The 23,396-nt window shown below is 44.4% G+C and overlaps 1 protein-coding gene across 6 annotated transcripts in view; it reads right to left on the minus strand.

Annotated features, from left to right (window-relative positions):
- The window catches only part of SYNRG (synergin gamma), a 37,292-nt gene that overhangs the window by 8,942 nt on the left and 4,954 nt on the right, over positions 1-23,396 (minus strand). For 2 of the 6 annotated variants that reach the window (XM_069033415.1, XM_069033414.1), the window contains exons 3-18: positions 23,241-23,359; positions 20,968-21,098; positions 20,581-20,686; positions 20,206-20,317; positions 18,772-19,062; positions 17,834-18,061; positions 16,306-16,383; positions 15,414-15,610; positions 14,541-14,831; positions 13,658-13,785; positions 11,574-11,692; positions 11,344-11,406; positions 8,971-9,915; positions 1,451-2,053; positions 932-1,095; positions 178-231 (exon numbers count right to left, since the gene is read on the minus strand). In XM_069033415.1, the coding sequence (XP_068889516.1) occupies positions 178-231; positions 932-1,095; positions 1,451-2,053; positions 8,971-9,915; positions 11,344-11,406; positions 11,574-11,692; positions 13,658-13,785; positions 14,541-14,831; positions 15,414-15,610; positions 16,306-16,383; positions 17,834-18,061; positions 18,772-19,062; positions 20,206-20,317; positions 20,581-20,686; positions 20,968-21,098; positions 23,241-23,359 (3,629 nt within the window). The remainder of the gene's footprint in view (positions 1-177; positions 232-931; positions 1,096-1,450; positions 2,054-8,970; positions 9,916-11,343; positions 11,407-11,573; positions 11,693-13,657; positions 13,786-14,540; positions 14,832-15,413; positions 15,611-16,305; positions 16,384-17,833; positions 18,062-18,771; positions 19,063-20,205; positions 20,318-20,580; positions 20,687-20,967; positions 21,099-23,240; positions 23,360-23,396) is intronic. The other 4 variants (XM_069033419.1, XM_069033418.1, XM_069033417.1 and 1 more) reach the window with 3 other exon arrangements.

Raw genomic sequence — 23,396 nt, forward strand, 5'->3', positions numbered from 1 at the left:
CAGAGAGATTAGTGTAGGGTGCTTAGCTGAGGAGGTGGCAGCTTTTGGTTTAAAAACTCTAATTCCCAGGGCTGATTCCCACACTTTCTCCGCCTGTTGGTCTCAAACACTGAGTGAGGTGGTTCCTGCAGGGAGGAGGGAAGGATTTGGAGGAGGAGGAGGAGGTGCCACACTCACCTGCAGGGCGCTCTCCAGGCACCTCTGCCACTCATAGGCGTACCTCTCGCTCTCCTAGTGCAAAGGAAAGGACAGGCTCAGTCTTGTTCCTACACACATTTCCCTCCCTTTCTCCTACACAACAGACACACGGCAGACAGGTATTTTAAAAGCCTATTTGCAGATCAGCTGTGTGAACTTTTAACAGATCTGTTCCTAATCTCCCCCCGTTCTTTCAAGATTTTCTAAGCACCTTAACTCTAAAATTTGATTTCTGGAAGTCAGAAGAAGTTTCAAACGAAAGAACATATAGGAGTGGGTAAAAGGTTTCACTGCACACACCTCCTCCTGACACATTTGTTACAGTCTGCTGTTCTAGCAGTGGGGATTAGCAGAATTTAATCTGAGTCCTTTTCCCATTTCTTCTCAGGATGAGCTGGAGAAGTAACTACCAGGCAGCCAAAAAGTGATTCCATTTCCCAAAGCAAACGGTCTCAGTGCCAAAGTTGGGATTAGATTTAAACTGTAACTAATTTCCAGTCATAAGCTTAGGCTGCAAGGTCAAGTGATTCTGTGTTTCAGACAAGAGCGTTTTCCCACTTCCCTTTAGAGACGTGAGAGAAGAAACTTCCAGGTTCCACTCACAACATCCAACTGCACCTGGACACCATCTCACAGTCACACCCATATTTAGATAGGTAAAGCCCCAAAAAGCTGGATACAGAACCCCCTTGATGTCAGTGCCAGCTCAGCTGTGTTGCAGACAGTTCCTTACCTCCACCTCCCCAGTCAGGTCCTTGTACTTGTCCCTGATCACGGGCAGTGCCGGCTTCTCGCTCAGAGTGTTCGACCGGTCCCTGAACGGCTGCTCCAGAGCTGGCAGAGGTGAGGAGCGACTGATTTCTCTGTCCCCCAGGCTCAGGCTCCTCTTATGAGACCCTAAAAAGTCAGGTTATAAAAAGTTATTCCTTCACTCTAAAGACCCAGGCTATTTAAAATGAATGAAGTGGAAGCAAGGGTTGTCCCGTTCCTCCAGAAGAACAAATATTTCTCTTTACTCAGCGACTGCTGCAGATTTCCCCAGTGCATCAATTCTTACAGGTTTTTGGCACAACAAATATTTTCCTTGTAGAAAAAGACCTGCTCCAAATGCCACAGAAATCAATGAGAAGATTCAGGTCGTTTCCAGCAGCCTTTAGAACAATCACCATTAGCTAATTTATAATTGAATTAGGAAAATCAGCCTTTGATAAGCACATGCATCATGAGGCTCCTCCACGGCAGGCAGGCTTACCTTGCACAGACAGGTCAAAGGTAGCCAGCTCACTCCTGATCATCTCCTCACTGGACTTCACTTTGCCTTGCGAAGTTGCCACCAAGAAGTCAAACTTGCTGATTTTTGGTTTTTCACTTTGGAACTCTCCAAAGTCATCTGTGGCCTCTCTCCGCAGCTCAGAGGAGACTCCAGTGAGGAAATCAGTGCCCAGGGCTGAGTCAGCTGCTGCTGCATCCTGAGCTTCCGAGGGAGGTCTGGCGAAATCCCCGAAGTCTCCGATGTCGTCGTCGCTTGGAGCGCCGGGGACCGGCCCGGAGTCTTTAAAGTTCGCAAAGGCTGCGAAGGAAACATCCTGCAAAGCATCCTCGCTGGAAAAGGTTGTCACTTTGGAAACTGTTGTCATGGTGATGTTTTCTGAGCTGCCAAACAAGGTCTCCTTCTTCTGGAGGACAGAGGTGGCCGCGGAGGAGCCGCTCCCCGAGGGCTGGGCGAAGCAGGAGAGCTTCCTGCCCTGCTGGACGTCGTCCTTGTCGGAGCTGGACCAGTCGTAGCTCGCCAGGCTGCTGACTGCAGAGCCACTGTGACAGCTTCCAAACAGGCCACCCTTTAAGTCATCCACATCTGAAACAAACCCCCACAATTAGGAGCTGAAGTTCAAACGTTAAACTCTCTACGCCGCCTAAGAACAACTTGCTGAGAGTCTGGAGGAGCTGCAAGAACAAACACAGTGAATTGTTGTCTCACTGAAGATTGGAGTTTGCACAAAAATAAGCTGGAAAATACCTGGGCATTTAATACAAAAATTTCTCTGTTCAATGAATGTAAGCCTTGACCTCTGAATGCTGTCTTACATTTTAAGCTGAAAGTCACCATATCACTATGGTAGTGAAGAAACACTAAAAAAAATCAGTTTCTGTCCAGTCCAGGCTGCACAGATCACCAGTTGAGTTTTCTGGCTGCAGAATCTACAATCAAAATATAAATGTTACAACTCAAACACCTTTAATGCGTTATTTCATCTTATCAAATCCAACCACACAGAAGACTGGGCCGACTTTCCTATTCCTCTGATAAAGTATTAATACACTTTAATTTTATATTCATGCTTTGATACAAATAACATATAAAAATGTGCTGCAGGAATCTAAAGAAGCCTAGAAATCCTGTGTGAGCTTATCAGGGCTCCTGCAGCGCCGCACGGCCGACTCGTCAAACTTCCAGGTGCCAGCACTGACAGGGATATTGCGGAGATCATGTTTTAACTGAATAAATAGTTTGTAAAAGCTAAGTCTAGAGAAAATCCAATTATTTTGCAGAAAGCTCCAAACATTTATACCCACCTGGCGATTACATGGCCCAATAGGTTCTTCTCCCTGCCAGGGGCAGGTGTGAGATCAGAGCCTGCAGTGCCCAGGGGCTCTGGCTGCTCCCACCCAACTGATCTTTCACTTCCAGACTGAGCCTGATCCCCAGCGAAGGCACACGGAGCCAGGGGCTGGGCAGTTCTCATTAGAGCATGAACCCCCTCTCCCCAACAAACCAGCCCTGCTATCCTACATTTGGCATTTGTTTTCCAGCAGGAAGAATTGTCAGTTTGGATCAGAGACGCGGCGGCTGCGCAACGCCCGGGGTCCAGTGGCTCCAGGGACAGCAAACCCAGACCACAAAATGTTTTCCCTGAGCCTCACTGGAGCTGAGATCCTGGTGCTGAACACCACGGGCAGAACGGGCTGGCACAGTGGGGTTTAACACAGCCACGGTGGGAACAAGCTGACTTCCCAGCTGTCCTCGTTATTCAATCCAGCCACACCAGCCCGAGGATTAAACCATTCTAACAAACCATTTCTGCCTTGGTTTATTCATCTCACTGCAAGGGGAGAGCAGGCCAGGCTCCAAGCTGCTTCCCAGGCATGACCCACATACATGGCTAATGAAAAACCTAGCAAACACACAACACAGGGATGGAGTTTAATGGCCACTGCCACGGGTCAGCCAGGCACAGTGTGTCATCCATCAGCTCCTCCCCTGGGCCTTCCTGCAGCTGCCACTTAGCCCACGACAGCATCCCAAATCCAGACCTGAGCCCTCTGCACACAGACAAGATTTCCAAGTGCCACTTGAATTCTGGATGTGCAGAGCAGCAGTTTGCAGAGGGTAAACACCGAGAGATGAAATCACCTGCTCCCAGCACAGAAAGAAGGCTCTGAGGTGAAAGGAGCTGCCCGGAGAGGGGCCGGTGATTTATCACCACAGACCACACCTTGTGCTCTCAAGCTTTTGTTTAAAGAAGGGAAATGAAAGCTTTGCATGAAATAGAGAGCCAGAACCACCTCCGACACGTGAGCCAGCTGTAATTAATCCTGGGATCCTGGAGGTACCAGCAGGTACCAGGCAGGCAACCTCTGTTTTCCCTTCACTTTGTGTTGACTCCAAAACCCAGCGAAGATTTGAGCCTCGCCCTTGATCCGGTGCTCCCGGGGAGGGAAAGGGAAGAGCCATGATCCCCCTCCGAGGATCTGCACGCTCACATTCTGTTGGGAATTATTCCTTTGATAACTGCTAAGATTTTGAGCTGCAAACACGTCCTAAAGGACCAGGTCAGGCACTCCTGATCCAATCCTGGCTCAGGATCAGCTGCAGGCTCTGGGGGAATCCTGAACTCACCTGCAATCAATAGGGCAGGGCAGGGGAGGCAGAACTATAGTTTAATTATTCACAAACTAAGACTCAGGGTTCTCTGTGTGTGAATTCAGGCAGACATGAAACCTCTGCAGAGGTGCAAGGGCTGAGGTGAAAGGTAATGGTTTGATTCTGTACATTTGATTTTTTTTTTTGGATAATTCCAGAGGGATCACTCCAGTGAATACACTTTTTCCCAGGAATATGATATTACAGGAGAAGCACTGCATTCAGAGTCAGTGTTTACAGCTCAAGCAGTCCTAAAACAATTTAGTGAGAAGTATGAAAAATAAGAATGTGGAACCCAAAGTCCAAGCTGCCTGATCATCACCTGGGACCAGCTACACCTGCACGAGCCAGCCAAGGCAAAGCACTGGCTGCCAAGTTAATATACAGTTAAAGTAATACAGTTAAAATACTGTTTCCCAGTGTTATCTCATCTCCAGAAAAACTTGCCACCCCTGATTTGAGCCAACTATAATAATTTATTTCAACTACCAAGGATTAAGTTATGGCTGGAGGCAAATTACAAGCTGGAGCCTTCAATGTCAACAGTGTAATCATTTCAGGAAAACCCTTGACAGCATTAGTGACTGTCTAAAGAAAACTGAAAAAGACAATTCAGGGACACTGGAATAAATTTAGGGATTTTAGCCAGCATAGGAGGCTTTCAAGTTTTTGTATTTCAGTGGATATTAAATTCTGATGAATAAATATAACTCTGGTGTCACGTTTTGGTTGTTAGGGTGACACAGGTGGTGGCTGTGGAGCTCTGTTCCCAGCAGAACAGCATCAGTGCTGTTACCCTGGGAACATCCCCTGCAGGAATCCAGAGCCTGGATGGGGACAGGCACCACCTGCTCACTGCTTCCAGTGGGTCTCCACCTGATAAAAGGAGATGAAACTGGAAGAATACAGAGTTTCATGCACTGCTGCTATCAGTGTCATGCCTGTCAGCAACCAGAAAAATCCAAAGCCCATTTCTCAGCTGGGGAAGCCTGGAACAGTTAATAATAAGGGAATTATTCCCATCTGCTTTCCCTAACGAATGGCCGTAGCTAAGATGGAAACCATCAAGAATGCTGACTGTAAGATAAATACAAATGAAGGAAATAGAAGAGAAAAGCCTCCAAACCTCGTGGAATTACAGGATTTGCTAATTATTTTGAAATTATCATGATAAGCAACATTTCACAGCAAAATAAAGCCCCTGAGCTGACACTGGGAGCTCAGTCCCACAGAGGCCCTTGGGAAGGCCACGGCAAACACATCCACACCCTCCCTGCCAGAGGCCTTCCCGGGATAAACCAGGGTGGGTAAGCTCTGCTGTGTACAGAATTAACCCAAGTGAGGGCAAGGGAGTGAATCTGACTGTCAAGTCTGGACAAAAACATAATAAATACAGTCATGAACGTTCCTCTCCCTCCTCCAGGAATGACTGGCTGAACAAACACAAACAGCATGAGCCCTGCAGAATTAGGTCTCAGCTTTATGTTCAAAGCTTTGGTTTAAAAAGCTTTAGGGCTGGGCACAACCAACTGATCCTCCAGATTCAAGGAGGGGTGTTGTGGTTTTCTCCCTTTTTCTTTTTTTTTCCTTTTAAAGGCTCTCCAGCTCGGGGTAAAGAAGAAAAGCCACATTCTGCTTCCTGGGCTGGTTTTTGTTCTTGTGGCAACTCCAAAACCCCACAACATTTTAACCATTCCACATCTCAATTATTTTTAGCTTTTTACCTTGTCTGCTAATTTCATGATAATCCCAAGCTGTCAGTGGCTCAGGATTTGGAGGAATTTGAAGTGACATAATTGCGTGCCACAAATTTGCAGCTGTCATTCATGTTTGAAAGTTTCAATATTTAGAAGGTAGAACTTCCCAAATGGAAAATTTACTTTGGGGCTCTGGTTAACTCACACTGGATTAGCTAAATAAATATCAGAATATTATTTAGTGGGCTTCTACTCATAAAAGTCTAGATAGCAACACAGTTTTTTCAGCACCAACTCGTAGAAACAACCCTGCCACCACACATTTCCTCCACTCCATCCCTCTCAAACACAAATCCTTGGAAAAATATTATTTAGGCTGATATGTAAAGATTCAGAAGGTCACAGGGAGTGAGGTCAAAGCGTTGGAAGAGGAGAAAGAAGCTCACCCACACCCTGCTCTGCTAGAGAAAAGCACCCACCAGCTTAAGGGGATACCAGAACCTTAAACTCTGTATTTTTGAGGAAAAAGAGATACATTGCTGGTTTGCAACAAATCACACACATCCCCACGTTTTCAAAATATGCCAAGATAATATTTATTAACACAGCAGGACTTACAGATCACAAAAGATAGTGATACAGAGGAGCTCAGAAGGGAGGTACCAGAGTAAAGCATGCAGGTCAATACTTGCAGAAGAGAGATATCAAAGCAGATCTGAAAAGGCACATTCACACAGGAAATGTTTAGTTGAAATCAGACATTAGAAAAAGCAGCAAAAAAACCTGAAGTTGATTAAAATATACAGAGATCTCCAGTAATGCCAAAGAAAAAGGTGCTTTACAGGTGTGTCAGTGCAGCAGATAACCCTTTGAGAGTGCCTGGGGCAGGGCTCCTCCCACTGCAACCGGGGCAGGAAGAACAAATTAGGTTCACTCAACAGGAGCAGGTGCTCATTCAAATGCTTTCAACTCGAAGTGAAACGTAAATTTGGTGTAAAAGAAGCAGCCTGGTTCAAACTAACAGCATGCAGCCAGTGCTCAAAGGGTTATACGGAGTAAATGCAAGAGAAATCAGGCAACATTAGTATCATCTACCTTCCACACAGAGAGTTAGAGCCGAGTTTAAAGAGACTGTATCCCCCTTTGGAGAGAGAAAAACTGGAAACCTGTCATCCCTCAAGAGACCACAGGCCCTGGCATGGGAAGAAAGCCAAGGATTTCTCTCTAATTCCCAGCGTAAGCACCTACCTGCCCATACCTGGAAGCTATAAATGTCAAACCTCACAGCCAAGGGACAAACACCTCTGTGTGGGCACGTCACAAAGTGAAATCATCTCTCAGCACCTCTGTCCTGCTGCTGTTCCACTGGAGATGTGACACAGGGCTTGCACACAGGCAGCTCCCCAGGACAAGTCTCCCTTTTCCCAGCAGTGATGTGACAAATGTCCCTTTTTGACATTAGATTTACAGATCGAAGGGAACGATGAAGGGAAAAAAAAAAATCTGCTTTTTAACTTCATGTAAACTGGAAAAAAAAAAAGGACTTGACCATCAGCAGTTCACAGCTTGAAATGCATCAAACACACAGAAAGGAACACATGAGCACAGGAATGTTTGTAGCAGAGTGTCCGGAGCACGTCCTGCTACGAAATCCTAACAGTTAAACGGAGCAAAACTCTCCCTTTTGGAATAACATCTAACTTGGCACCATAGGAGAATACAGACTTGGTTAATAAAAATAGCTTCTAATTAATACTTCAGAGTTCAAAAGTTTAGCAACAAGCACATGAAGGGCTAACCCCTTTAAACAAACCAAAGAAAAAGAGGCTTTCCTGCCACAAATGGCAACTATTCATCACGGATTGCTGTGGCAAAAGCACACGTCCTGTAAAGAGCTACAGAAGTCAAACTACCACCAAAAGAGGCTAGAAAAATATTAGGAAAAAGTGCTTTCAAACCCAAAGTAAACATTCAAGAATACACTGTAGGTGCTACGTTTTGACAGCTCACTCAACTTGGAGTTTTCCCAAGCAGTAATATGAAAATTAAATGTCTTTGCTAATAAATTATTCCTGATATTTTGTACCCTGTTAGAGAGTATCTTCCACGTCGAAGTTGCCAACTTAATTCTCTCCCCTACTGAAAAATATCATATAATGCAAAATTACAGTACTGTATATTTTTTCTCTACCCATATCTGCAAAAAATGGAAGAAATATTTCATGTGGAAATAACCAATTCTTGCAGTAAGAGCTTTTACATGTACAGTTTGTATGTTCCCCCTGTTCAGAAAAGCCTTTGACTGCATAAAACTTGTCCTAGAACACAGTAATGGTTCCCGTGTTGTTGAAGGCCACAGAACATTTAACTACAGCTTATCTCCTATGTATATATGAAAAGGAAAAACCAGGACACTTGGGAAATTTGTTTTATGATATGTGATCAGGTCAGAGATGGTCAGTTCACTCCCTCAGGAATGTTGTCATAAAGGGAAATTAAAGAAGGTGGAAACCTGATAAGGATAAAGTGAAAGTCCCATGGTTTAAATTTAGGTCTAAGAGCTCCCAATCATGAGACCAGCACTTGCAGCCCCTTGGCACAATGATTCCCACGAGGGATTTAACACTGGAAGGTGTGTGAAATACTCTAAAACTGCAGTCCTGCAAAATCCTGGCTACCCAGACTGAGCCCCACTGTAAGGGGAATACATTGGTGTTGGTGATTAGTCAGCTTCTCATTAACAGCCCCAATTAGTGACCCTCGGGAAGCGCCAAGCGGGGGAAGTCCCCAAGCCAAATGCTTTGTGGATTAAAGTGAGACTCTGCCATCACCTTGCTGATATAAATGGAATGATATTGTTTGCACTGGAATATTTTCCACTTGAATCCCTTTAAGTGCCAATAGCGAACAGGTACCAGTATGATGATGTTAAATCTCAAAAATTAACTGGCCTGGAGTTCAAACTGTTGCAGCTATTTATAGTCTTCTAAGACAAAAACTAAAGAGTGCCCTGCTGAGGGGCCGTGGCTGGTGGGGACACACACTGAGGAGTCTTCCACTACTGAAAGACGAGTGCATAATACTGTAATTGAGCACAAAGAACACGGAATCTGCACCACCTACGTTACCAGAGCAATCTAACCAGTTCCTCACCTGCTGCTGGTGGATGCTGGCCACTAACTGTTGGCAAATCCAAAGAGCTATCAGACATGACATGCTTAAGATCTCCTCCCACATCAGCCAGTTTCATGTCAAACTGAACAGACAGCGCATCTTCGGAGTCCTCCTTGCCCACGCTGCTGCCGCCGATGGAAGGCAGATCCAGGGATTTCACCGATGCAGAGTCTTCTTTGGCCTGCTTGAAAGCTGCCACTTTGTCCACCAGCGACTTCTCGGCGCCGCTGGAAGAAAATTTGTTGGAGTGGAAGTCAGCAAAGTCATCATCGCTCTTCCCCGAGGAGAGCGCGCCGTCCTTGGCCTCCTCGAAGCCCGCTCCAGAGCCTTCCAGGGACAGCTGCTTGAAGATGTCGTATTTGGTGGGCGTAGCAGTGGTGGCAGAGCTCTGCCCACCCTTCACTGTGCTGGCAGAGGAGCCAGCCTGAGCACCAGGGCCGGCCTCCAGCTTGAGTGCATTGTATTTGTCATCAGGTTTTTGTTCGGAAAACCCCCCGCTGTTGTTGAAAGCCATAAAATCTGCAAAGTCATCTTGTCCAGTGGCTGATGCGCCGTTAGAAAATTCCCCAAAAAGGTTGAACTCTCCAAAGTCATCAGCTAAGCTTGAAGTTTTGCCCGGCGCTGGCTGGGCAGAGGCGGATGGAAGGGGTGGGGGGGGAAAGGAGCCTGGTTTTGAGGTGTTAAACGCAGGCGGGAAGGATGGCTGCTTGTTTTCTCCAGGAGAGGAAAAGAGCTCCAAGTCTGACAGATTCAAAGGGGCCTTGGCTTGTGTTGGCTGTTTTGGCTGAGTGGGCACAGGAGGGAAGGGCGCAGGGAAGGTTTTGTCTTTTGAGGGTGGCTCTAACGGGGAGATGCTGTCAGCGGTTTTGAAATCTGTGAAACCATCGTCGGCTCCCGCGGGCTTGAACTCTGCAAGGTTTTCTCCTGGGAAGAAAAAACAGGGAGAAAACAACAGTTAAACCCTGCACAGCAACTACAGCGCATTCACACCATGCAAGCAAGCGAATTATTTCATGCAATGTCAGAAAGTTTTATGCAAACTGTTTAAATTAAAGACCTCAGGGTGCACACGGAACTGCAAACTCAACTGCCATGAACCACGCAAGTGTCAAGGTCAGTGATTCTACTTTTCACTCCAGCAAACACTTAATTCTCTCAAATAGCCTCAAAGTCATATTAAACTCCCTTTACACTGAGTTAATACCAAAACACACTATGACAAATAGATTCAAAAGGAGATCAATGCTGCCTTATTCGGCCTCCACGGAAGTTCTTCTCCCCACCTCATCCTCATCGTGTTTGCCAAGCAGTGAATGTAATTTTGAATTTCACTTTTACCAATACAGTATTTGCTTTTTACAGAAGCAATTCCTCCCTTCCTTCCTCTGAAATACTGCAGCTTTCTCAGGGGGAATCACCAGAGGGCTGAGACAAAACCAACACGAGGAAACAATGTTTTCACTGAAGTTTCATTGAATAGTTTGGTGTACTAATTTTGTAACTTTCTTCTTTTGAACATGAAAACATTGTTTAACCCATTCACCAGCATGTACATACTTGGACTACTGGTAATTTTAAAGTATTGATGCTGACTTTAAGACAAGTGTCCAATAAATAGGTTTTTTCTATTTTAGAAACACACCACTAGCATTTAATTCTTAAGCTACCACACAGTGTCACACTTTAAATTAGTTTAACCAAGATTAAAAGAAGACTCTTCATAATGGTAGTAAAGGACCACAACTACACCTGACCTTGTATTCCATTCTCCCTCCCCTCCAAACCAATTCATTTGGCTCAGCAACAACACAAAATATTCCTGAAATTGCCACTCATTGATCAAAACTGCAACAGCACAGCAAACTACACTTACTGAAGAATTGCAAACTTTTCCATTAGAAATGTAAGCTGGTGAAAGGGTTAAGAGTGGTCAGACCTTGACAGCAGGCAAATACAGCAACGTTCTCTATTTTAGAACACGTACAGAAAGAGATCAAATGTTATTTCATTTTACTGCAAGCATTTAATCCTGAAGAGGTTCCGAGCATGAGAAGCTCACAAAACACCACAGGGGTTTCATAAATGAATGAGTCCTTACTTAAAACAAATTCCAACCACACCACTGCTTTAAAATAAAACTCAGGAGCACCTAGAAGAGATGCCAATCTTCCAGAAATACCATCAGCATATTGTTCCAATAGGATATTGCCCTGTTTTTTCAAGATACTTCCTACCAGGTTTTTTAGAGAAGCAGCACCACCATTATTTTAGAACTGCAGAGATGGAAATTCTGCAGCTCAAAGAGAAATGCTAAAAATGATAATGAAAATATGTTAAACCCCCAGTGCTTACCCAAGTATTTGCTCTCTGCTGGTTGCTCTAATTCCCGGAAAGCGCTGTACTTGTCCCCTCCATCTAGAGAACAGGAGAAAAGAAATACATTTACACAGAGAAATTATGAATTCATACAGCAAATGTTGTATTAATTGCTCTGATTTTTAACTATTAATATCAATGGCAAAACAAGATACATGACATTTTACAATAAATTGCTCATAGTGGTTATGTATTTGTCCTTTTACCTCCAAAAGCAGCTGCACTCTCAGAAGGCTTCTCAGCTGCCATTCCTTTAAATACAGCATATTTATCAGCTGGTGAGAGCGGCTTATTACCTGGGAGTGGCATTAGTAAAGAAGGAACACTAAAAACAAAAAGAGATAAAAAGCAAAGTTCCTTAATTCATCCATAAGAAATCTACATTTTCAGGTTTTATTTACAGGAGCCTCTTAAGACTACACAATTTGGTTCCTAAACCTAAGTTATGCCTTAATGAGTGCTTAATCCAGCCCCTGATGTAAATTACCTCAGCTGGATAAATTCCCACTTTATCTCACCTAATCATATTTCTTTAGGTCAGAAGTCAATTTGCACCATTCTTGATTCTAATTTCTATCAAAACCATGAACAAAACACTCCAGGGACTATACGCCAAGGAATTCTCAGCCCAGGAGAGAACAAGCACACAGACACACCCCAGGAATCACTGCTGCTTCATTTATCCCTTTGAAAATTCCCCCTGATAGAACTAGGTACAGTAAAGAGTTAAAACTGCACGGGATTTTGAGAGCTCCATACTTTCAGCTGATTCTGATTCTATCTCATTACATACTGCAAAATTAAGATAATAAAGTGGGATCACTGCTCAAAGGAAGGAAAGGATAACTTTGAATTTCTGTCAGTGCCAATCAGGGAGTTTAGGCAGATATCTAGTCAGCAAAATAAGGATTAGTGCACAGTTACACAAGCAAGTCTTTTTGCATAAACACACTCTACTTTATCCAGTAAAACTGCCACAACAACCTAACACCTTGTTAGCAAATGCCGGAAGATTTAGGAGAGAGCTTTGCCTGCCCTCCACACAAGCCCCGTTATCAGACCTTGGCAGCTCCACACAACAACATCCTTTACATATGAATGATGCATTTTACCTCTAGTTTGTGTCATTCACATTGAAAACCTGAATGAATTTCTATTGCATTCTTCAGCCTGGAGCAAGAATCTTTCCAGAGCCATTTAAATCTCCTTATCAGCAGCCTACAAGCAACACACAAACGAAGCACTTGCACACATGTGCTGATGCTGGTCTGTGATGCTTGCAGACAGACAGTGCAATGGCAAAAAAATAGAGCTTATGGTAATATAATTAAATTTCCCATCCCTGCAAAGCAGGCTATTAGATATGCAATCTTGGCAAATGGAATGGTTAATCAGCTGTACTCCACAGATGGCTTTTTTTTAAATAAAGCTCCATAAGCAATTAGATTATAGCTCATTGTACCATTTTGTTCAAAACTGAACGCTTTCACAACTGAATAAAGAGAATTGCTGCAGTGAAAAAGAAATACCATTTTTTGAAATTTTTTTTTAATGATCCTCTACTTCCCATTGTGCAATTTACAAACAGTTTTCTGTCAAAATTTTCAGTAACAGATTAGCTTCAGCTGCAAAATGACATCTAACACAAGAGATACTTAAATCAGCATCTTCAGATCCATGTGGCACTGACATCTCTGGGAGTGTCCAAGGCCAGGCTGGACAGGGCTTGGAGCAATTTGGTCTAATGGAAGGTGTCCCTGCCCATGGCAGGGCCTGGAACTGATGATCTTTAATGTTCCTTCCAAACCAAAATATTCTGGAATTCTATGCCATCAGCAAAACTAAATTTCTTACACAGAAGCCATTTGCCGTGGTGTAACAGAACAATTGGGTTGAGCATCCCCATTTGATGTCACTGCTGAGGAAGCACCTGGTAATCAGGGCTCACATGGAATTCAGAGTTCTCTTTGCCTCTAAGAACAGCCAGTTCCTACCCAGGAAATGTGTCTGGCTACAATTAGACACCTGGGAGGTGCACAAAGAGGAAAGAAGGCTGACATTTTCTAGTCTTTGTAGACCTTGAAAGGTTGATTGTAAACTATCAAAGGGAGGAAACATGTTTATTTATTTTGTTATACAAAACCTGCCTGATCAGGAATTACATCTTGTCTCCCAAAAGAAAAGCCAGGACTGCTGGAGTCTGAATGATGCTTCAACTGAGATTTATAGTCATGTATCAAAAGTTTAGGCACTGGCCAGAGAAATGACAGAAACACCAAGGATCTGGTACCTGCTCCGGTGCTGTGAACTGGCTGCTTTGGCTGCGTCCCCCTGGAAGTCAGTGAAGGAGTCATCCAGGGAGCCAGACTTTGAGGCATCCTGAAACTCCTGGAAGTCATCATCTTCTGGTTTTACTACCTGAGTTACAAACAACACACAAATTGCTATGCTGTTGGCTCTTCAAATTGTCATACGGCATGAAAGCAGCTCGGAGCAGTGTGATTAAGAGGGAAAGCAAGAAGGAAAGGAACCTTTCAACACAAGCATCATCAGCATTTCCACTTTGTCTGCACCTCGCCCTACTCAAACACACACAGGATTACAGGGAGCAAGAATGAACAACAGGTGAATAAGGAACTCGACTCCTTTCACAATAACTGTGTTATTGATCACAGCCATGTCATATTTTAATACAGGACAAATCTTAATAATTTAAATGAATAATTTAAAATTAATTGCACAGCAAAAAATATTTTCTGAAGGATGAAGCATGTCTGCAAACAGCAAAATTTAACCCCCACATGATCTACCTTTGTAAACTGAAGGTTTTCAGAGTTCTCAGCTCCTGAAAACTCCTATTTTACCAGCTATTAGTGTCTGTTGTGCAGTTTAACCTAAAATTCCATTTTATGTGCATTAAGAAACCCTAACTACAACTAAATCCTCTTTGTAATACAGAACACTTTTGTACCTCTTCTAATACCACCAAAGAGAGCTGAAAAAATAAAAGAACGCCCTCCGTGGCACTTCACGCTTTCAGACATCATGTGCTGGATTTCAGCTCTGCTTTTTTGCCATTTACTTCAAACCTGTTATCACCATGTAGGTTTGGAAGTGCCAGGCTAATTCCCTTGCCAGGGAAGGGGGGTTTCCCAGGCAGGCAGCGAGCTCACCTGGCCGGGCGGGTAGGAGGGCAGGAACGCTCCGGAAGGCTGTGCTGCAGCTCCTCCCGCTGGAGCTGGAGCTGGAGCTGGGGCTGGAGCCGGAGCAGGGGCAGGGGCAGGGAGGCTCATGCCCAGCACAGAGGGCCCCATGCCCAGCCCCACGGAGGCCGGGGGGGCTGCGGGCAGCAGCGGGGGCTGGCTCACCCCGCCGGACAGCGGCACCGGGAACCCGGAGAGGGTGGGGACGGGCGCGGCTGGAAACTGGTTCAGCACGTCGGGGCTCAGGGCAGGGATCCCTCTCTGCAGAGGCAGCAAGCAGACAGACAGTTACACGTGCGGCGTTGATAAAAGGGTGCGTTGTGTTCTCAGCTCCAGTTGGCAGCTTGTGGTACTGAAGCCAGCACCGAGCAGGGCACTGGTCAAGCTCCCAGTAAACCTCCCACACCCAAATGCGTCGTCAAGCTCCATGTAAGTGGATCATATTCAATATACAATTACTGAGGTAGGAAAAGGCCTCCAAGGCCATTGAGTCCAACCTTTGACCCACCCTGTCACGCAGCTCAGAGCACCCAGTGCCATGTCCAGTCCTTCCTTGGACATCTCCAGGGATGGGGACTCCACCACCTCCCCGGGCAGCCCCTTCCAATGCTTAATAACCCTTTTCATGAAAGAACAGAACTTTAATTGACACTAAAGAAAGTACTAACTGAAATGTAAGTGATGAAATTGATAAAATTATAATCCCACTGAAGTTACAAGGGCAGTTTCTCCTCTAGACTTCAACAGAAGCAGCATTTTACTGGACGTGTGCACCACCAGGCACTGGTGCTGACCCACAGCCCAGGGCAGGCTGCTCAGGGAGATGCCAGGTGAGAGCCATACCTGAGCCACTGCTATCATGGCCAGCACGGAGTAGAGCTCCTCCTTGGTGAGCTTCCCGGGGGTGGTGCGGTTGGCCAAAGCCCAGATCTGCCCCAGGGTCTCCCTGGGCAGTCCCGATGACATCAGGATGGGGTAGAGTTTGGCTGTGTCTATTCCAGCAGGAGTCAAAGTGGTTTCTAGGATTTTCTTATACAGCTCTGTTGTGAGGGAGGCAGTGTTAGACAGTGACAACTGCTCTTTTCCAATAATACTGCTTTTCTATGTTATTTCATGGTATCGAATCAGCAGCACTCAGTGTAAGGTAAGGCAACAGCATTCTGGCACTGGATTGCATCATCATGTTTCATCTAAATGTGTTATTGGATGGTCTTTACAGACAAGTTTAACTCAAGCAGAGAAATATTTTATATGAAATACACTTAGGGCTGCAATTCAAACCACGTTTCTACAATAAAATTGCAGGATAACCCATACAAAAAGACAGTTCTAAGAGCTTTATGTATTTAAGCCTCAGTGTAATCAATATTTACTCCAGCATTTCATTTTCTAATCACTGTGTTATTTACACATAGAAGACAAATAGCCTTCAGAAATGAGCCTGCCTAATTACAAGACATGCCAAAAACCAGAATACCCATGAAAGCAGCATTATCAGCAATGCAACCTCTACTGACTGCTGTCATAAATGTTTAATCTAGAATTTATTAACATGCTCGAGTAAAACCCATATTTCTTTAAATGCAGATAAAGCCACCATAAATATGGAACACATCACAGACACAGGATTCATCTGATGAGGGAACAAGGCTTTGATCAGTAAGTGGCCACATGAGCACAGGTACATTCACACCTTGCACTGCCCACCTGGCCAAATGCCCACTGGTTGGTTTACCTGGGACCAAGCTGTCGTTGTAAATCCAGGCAGGCATCATTTGCTGGATGGGGTCCTGGGGAGGGAATACTCCAACTCCTAAATGTATTCCATTCAGTAAGAAAAACAGTTGTATTAGGACATAGAGTACAATGATGTTAAGAGACTACACCACAGCTGGTCAGCATCACTCAGCATTTCAGGCAAAGATTTCAGATAGGAATCACTGTGCTCAGAGGAAGAACAGATACTGCAGGAATAGGAAATAATAACTAGAATGATTTGGCAGTAATAGATTATAGTTATGTATGTAATGAAATAAGGAGCTCCTCACGTGCTTCCCTCTTCATGCCCAGATGTACAGAACCTGAAGTCTCACTGTCTTCAAGTTTCACAGCAGCAGTTCTGTGCCATAACAAATTCAGCTTCCCATCAACTCTCTACTATTAGGGCTATTCATGGAATAAATAAATCCATACCTACCATAAAACCCACAGTGTTCCCCCAGAACATCTCCCCTGGGAAATCCACAAACAGCCCACAGACTGAACCTCAGCAAGATCATATCCCATGTCCACAAACCCGTATCCATGGCTCCCAGTGTTCAGCTCCAGGGGACACCACAGCCACCTTCACTACTGCAGGCTTCATAACACCATCTGCCACGCTTCACTCCTTGAAAATTGGTTATTTCCTTCTCCACTGTGTGGACTCTTCCCCTCAGTCTCCATCAGCAGATTTTATGCTCATATTGGATGGAGCTCTGACCAAAATCACCATCATTTCAGATTTCATTGTCTTTCCAAGTGCCCCTGCATCTCCTATCTTCCACATGGATTCCCTCCTGACTGCAGTCTTATTTCTAATCATCCCACAGCTCCAAGCACATTCTAATACAAGCAATTCCTTTCATTTCACCAACCAAGTAAAATAAATTTGCTACTTCCTCAGGTCTCATTACTCTTCAGTTTTAACCCCCCTTACAAACTCACTCACCAGTTTTAATAAAATCCAAACTGGAACAATACCTTGTTTTAAGTTTTCATCTAGCCCATCTTTTAAATTTTCATCCCTAAAGTACAGATAGTTTTAGACATAACATGTATGAGCAGCAAATTGTCTGAGAGACAAGTATTAACTAGCTAAGAGTTTTAACCTGGCATGATTTTATCCCCTCTAGGTTAAAAGATTAAAACCCACCATGACATTGACCATCTTTAGTGGTAAGTTTCCCCTAAATAGTTTTCAAAAATATCTTTAGAGAGCACAACTTCTTTTTTCCCCAGGACAGGACAGAATGTTTTAAAAAGCAAACCTGATTAAACAAACACATTAAAGGTGATTACAACAATAAACTCACATGGAGAAAGTTCAGAGCAAAATCATGGCAGTTACACTTTGAGCAAGGAGCAGGAGGCACTGACATATTATTCAAGCAGGCGTTCAGAGCAAAATTACGCAGGGCTGGCCTTGGAATTAGTGAACAGAGCGTTAGCACCAAGCAGCATCTCATTAGATTGAAATTCTGTCAAATGTTTCAATTGCTCACCACACTCTTCAACTGCTCTGTTTTGTTCTGAAGCCTTGTGCACCTCTGCAGCAGCAGTGGGACCACTTTCATGTCCACCTACAACATCCCAGTCACTGCTGGTGAGACTGGGATGGGCTTGGCTTGCAGCTGAGGCTTTGTGCCCAACTTCAGATGTTTTAAGTTTGGTTTGCTCTTGTTCAGATTCATCTGAGCCATTAGCTAAGGCTTTCTCCTCCAAGGAAGAGCCTGAATAAACAGCAGGAGCAATTATTTATACTTTGTTATGAACTGCCCAGACTGCAATTTCACACTTTTCAAAGGAAAAGTACTTTTGGTACCACTGATGAGATGATCAGCCCCAGCTCAGACCAACAGCACCACCCTCTTTGGACACTTTCAGAGCCCGATTCTGCCCTTTCCTTACCACCAACACAACAAACTCAACAAGCAAAAAACAAGTAAGAGAAGGAAGACATGAAACTACTTCTGTATTAGGATTATTCCTGCATAATCATCCAGGCATCAGGAGCAGAAGTGGCCAGTATCTACTTACACATCTCCAAAATTCTTCATCTCACCAACATCCCCTCACCCTCCAAGGGAGGAAGCACACAAGTGCTCCACAGCAGCACAATCATTATTTCTTATACCACCATCTCCACTTTTTCTACCACACAGACTTAGGAAGATGCTAAAACACAAGATTTAATTCACCTAAGATCAAGTACGTGTATATTTAGCAGTATTTGGATCTACACATGACTTGCTTTTACAGGCAGTTCTCAGGGAAGGGAGAAGGGGACTTAAACCATCTTTTCCCATGGATCAGCAGGTTTCTGCTTAATTGCCTACATATTATTTCTTCCAGCCACACTGAAAAAAAAACCCCAACAAAATAAGTCAAGACTCTGTGTAGCTCAGAAGGTGACATGTAAAAGAAGATACTTTAGAGTTACCTGTTTTATGGGTATTGGATGGAGATGCAGAGGTAGGAAAATAAGGAACCTGCCCAGTTGTACCATGCAGGGTGGGTAACACTGGAGCCTGGGCTGGAGGGACAGGTTGGAGCACAGCCCTCTCTGAAAGCAGCTGCCCAGCCTCAGTGGCAGGATGGAAAGGCTGAGAGGTGGATTGAGGCACCACTTTGGGGGTTTCAACAGGCCCTTGCATAAAGTCACTAAACTCTTCATCATCGAGAAAAGCAGAATGGGAAACAGAAACAGCAGAATGGGATGGTGTGGGATGATCTGCAAATGGAATGAACACACAAGGCAAAGTGATGAGGAATAAAGGTCATGGGTGGGAATGTGGGGAAAGTGGCAAACACTGGGAATACACAGCAAATGGGTGAGCAGCAGCAGTGTGGAATGTGTGTGGTGACAGATGTGAAGGTTGTCATTGCCAGCGTAGCAAACACAAGGTAAAACTGAGCAGCCACTTCCAACCACGCATCTTCCCTCCCAGATTTTTAGGATGTAAACACTGAAACTTGGGTCTTAACACTGGCTGTGAAAGTATTCTGTCTGTTTGAAGCACACAGGGTCAAAACAAATCCAGAGGTAATATTTCAAACTGGACATAATAGTGTCTGTCAGGGGGACATTCTCCCTCAAAGGAATGTTTTATCCACAGAAACTCAGCAATATATCATAAGATACAAAAGAAATGGCTGCTCATGTAGACAATTTTCTGCTTGATCCCTTCCAGTGTTACCCATTTTAACAAAACTGGTAAAGGACAGGCAAATCTAGAGACAAAAGGAACTTGTCAGAGACCACCTGTAACTGCAAAACTATCAAAGAGTGAATCCCCAGCAGAGACACAGATTTTATATAGGAAAAAGCTCGCCTAGATAAGCTTTGTTTCAGGCTAGACCCTTAAAAAACTACACCACAGACCATAAGAAATCTTAAGTGGCAATTGTTGCAAGTGTAATTACTGAGAACACAGAGGCTTGGTTTGACCATGCCCAGCAACACATCAGGCAGCTGTGACACCCACTCACGTCTTTCTACACTGTTTTGATCATTCTTAGCACTTAAATAGCACTTCTCCTCTTCAAAAGCACTCTGCAAAACATTAATTAATGCTTTGACTGGAAAAGAACAAACGCTTTATCAATTTCCTTGATGTTTCACATTTAGCACAGCACATTATGGTTTCTGTTAAAGATTCTAAGTCTTTTAATATAAAAAGGCTGATATCTAATATTTTACCCTCATACCCTGACCAAGCAAACAGCTGCTAGAATGACATTTGATTTTAAAAAACTGTTAATCCACTCATTTTGTGCCACCAAATAAAAATACTTTTTGGAATTAGTTCCCCCTGCCAAGGACTTCAAATGTTGGCGTTTTATTTTCAGTTGGAAAATGAGGAAAATTACAAACCTGGCTTTTTTGGATGGGTTGCTGGTGTTGGGTGCATTTTAGCATCTCTAGAAAAGCCATCTAAGTTCCCTTTAATGGCTTCCAAAGCATCATCTCTGCTTTTTTCACCTGTCTGAAACACCACAGAAAACATTTTGAAAAATTCACGGAACAGCTCAGTTTTCTTTCAATACCCACGCTTCTTCAATACCAGAATTAACAATGCCTGCTGCTGGCAGAGTGTGTAAAGGACTGACTCTTCCAGAGGTTTTTCAAGCCATAATCTGGCCTCTCATGCAATTCCCCACTGATTTGCTTGTTGAAAGAGATCCTCCCATTAAAAGCTATTAAAAAAAACCTGAAGGAAGAAACACCCCACTCATTGTCAGGCCATACCTTCGGCTTCACACTGCTCAGGAGTCTCAGCTTTTGCTTCTGCTCTTCAAATTGCCGCCGTTTTCTTTCCTCCTCTAAGAATTTCTGCTGGTGCTCAAACCTCTTCCTGAAGGAAAATGATTTAAATATATATAGAGATCTATAAATAATTTTTAACGAGAATTTTCGTGGCAGGTTTGTGCTCGATTTCTCCATTTCTACTGTCTCAAATTCAGACAGTTTGGTGAACACATTCCTGCTTCTTCTCAGACCCGGACAAGCACTACAGGCTGCAGAGGCAATGGAATATTCAGCAATGTTCTACGGCCCTAAATGGATGCTGCTCCAGAGAAAGCACATCTCCCCCTGACAAAAGGATTCCCCAAGAGTCAGTGAAGTGTCACTTACTGCTGCTCCTCTGCAAACTGCTTCTGCATGTCCGGGGTGTACTGCGGGGCGGCCGGGCGCATTCCCAGGAACGAGGCCTGTCCCATGTAAGGCATTCCGGCCGCGGGCATCGGCCCCAAGGCCATGCCACCCTACAACCAAACAAACCATACAGCTCCAGGGTACTTTTTTTTCAACTCCGGTGTGTATTTTTTTTCCCCCCCACAGAAAAAGCCAAACCACTGGCAATGCCAAGCTGCAAAGGGGGTCGAGCCCATAAAATTCAGCGTCGGGGAGTGCTGGAGGAGCAGCGGTGAGCAGAGAGCAGCTGCCCTCAGTAGATGGCACTCTTCCTCTCCACAAGGACTCCCAGTCCTCAGCACTTGGGAAGTCACTGGCAAAAACCAGGCCTTCAAATCCATACAAGCTGCCCCAAGAGCAGGAAGGCTACAGCCATCTTACACTGCTCAGTACGGGTTTTCTTGGGAGTTTTTGGTTCCTACTCTAAGTGATTTCATAATGCTTTTATATTCCCTGCTGGAGGACACACTCCTACCAACCATGGATGCAGGAAAATGTGGTCTAGTCATTTCCCAGACATACCCAGGGAACCAACAATGTATGACAAGAGCCAAGAGGAAGCTTGTCTGAATAAACTGTATCAGAAACATTTGCTGAGAAATATATTCTGGGACATTTAGAGCAGCAAAGCTGCCTAATATAGAAGGAGACAGAAAATAATTTACTTTTCTTACCATTCATTTTGCATTTGGTCTCAGAACACGTAGGAAGAGAACAAAAGCTGTTTATTATTTTTAGACCAGCTCTCATAAAAACATCTTCCTACTATAAATTTCGCCAAAATAACATAATAAATTCCAGGTGGGGGAGGGAAGGGAGTGTAAGGAGATGGCAAAACACCATAAATTCAATTTGTGACATAGCAATTTGGTTAGAAAGTCATGCAAAAACATTACATTTCAGCAAAGTGCAAATTTGTACATAAGCACATCTGGTGTGAAATAGAAAACAATAGATTAAAAGAGAGAAAACATAGTATTAACTGCTCATCTTTCATTCTTATTCCTCAATTAGCAACAGCAGCACTAAAGACAAAGTTAATTTAAGGAAAAAGAAAAATGAGACAAATATAGGAAGCTGGACAAATGGGAAAACTGGTCAGATGAGAAAATACAGCACACTGAAGACATTCCCTCTCCCTAGAATAAGGTATTTAAAAGGACAGTTTATGATTTGTCACCTACACTTAGGAAACTTAATTCTGTCAATCCCAGCATGTGAGCTGCAAAGGGATGAAACAATTCAGTGAAGTGGTCACAGCTCTGCACGGACTGCAGCCACTCAGAAAGGTCTCATTTTAAACAGTACATAATGCACCACCACAACACCAAAGAAAAGAAGAAAAAGCACCAAGGAAAATTTAAAAGACAGGAGAGATCCACTGTGGGAGTTCTGAATTCTGATCAACTCCACACCAGCACTAACCCCCCCTGGGAGCAGGTGGCATCTGGGAGCTTTCCAACACGTTGCTGATGCTGTTGTTCCCTTCCCTGCTCCGACCAGGCTGCTCTGATCACACTCAGGTGTCACAACATGTACAGTGACATCAAAGTCCAGATTCTGACACCTCTGAGTGGGCTAAAACCTCCAAGTTACCTTAACTACTACTGATGCTGTCCTTGCACTACACCCTCATCTCTCCTCCCCAACAGGGAGTAAGGTGTGCCAAACCCCCCCGCTCTCTATCCAGATCCCCAGGAAACTTGAAGAATTCTTGGAATCATCAGAAATACCTTCAAAGGGAATACTACAGAAGAGATGTCCCACGACAGACTAATACCCACACTTCAGCTCCCAGCCAAGTTCCACCCTCTTACCCACTGCAGTTGTGAGAGGACCGTGGCCCCAGCTGTCCCCCCTTCAGCCACACCCAAGTCATCTCATGTCCTTGGACAGGAACTTTCCACAAGGGAATGCAGTGATAGGACAGAGGGAATGGCCTTAACCTGAAGGAGGGCAGGGTTAGATGGGATATTAGGGAGAAATTCTTCCCTGTGAGGGTGGGGAGGCCCTGGCACAGGGTGCCCAGAGAGGTGGACTCCCCATCCCTGGAAGTGCTCAAGGCCAGGTTGGATGAGGCTTGGAGCAACCTGGGATGGTGGCAGGTGTCCCTGCCCATGGCAGGGGGTGCAATTGGATGAGTTTTACTTTCCCTTGCAACTCAAACCAGTCTGGGGTTCTGCAGTTTCAGCCCACATTTCATGGCCACACACCTGCATGGTCATGGGTCCAGGAGGCATCTGAGAGCCATAATTCATTCCCATCATCCCTGGCATATTGGTCTGCATGACAGGAACCATTGGGAATCCTTGCTGTTGCATAGGAATCATCCCTGCAATGAAACATCAAACAAGCTAAGTGCCTGGTTA

The sequence above is a fragment of the Aphelocoma coerulescens genome, chromosome 19 (assembly GCF_041296385.1).
Source record: "Aphelocoma coerulescens isolate FSJ_1873_10779 chromosome 19, UR_Acoe_1.0, whole genome shotgun sequence".
NCBI lineage: Eukaryota > Metazoa > Chordata > Aves > Passeriformes > Corvidae > Aphelocoma > Aphelocoma coerulescens.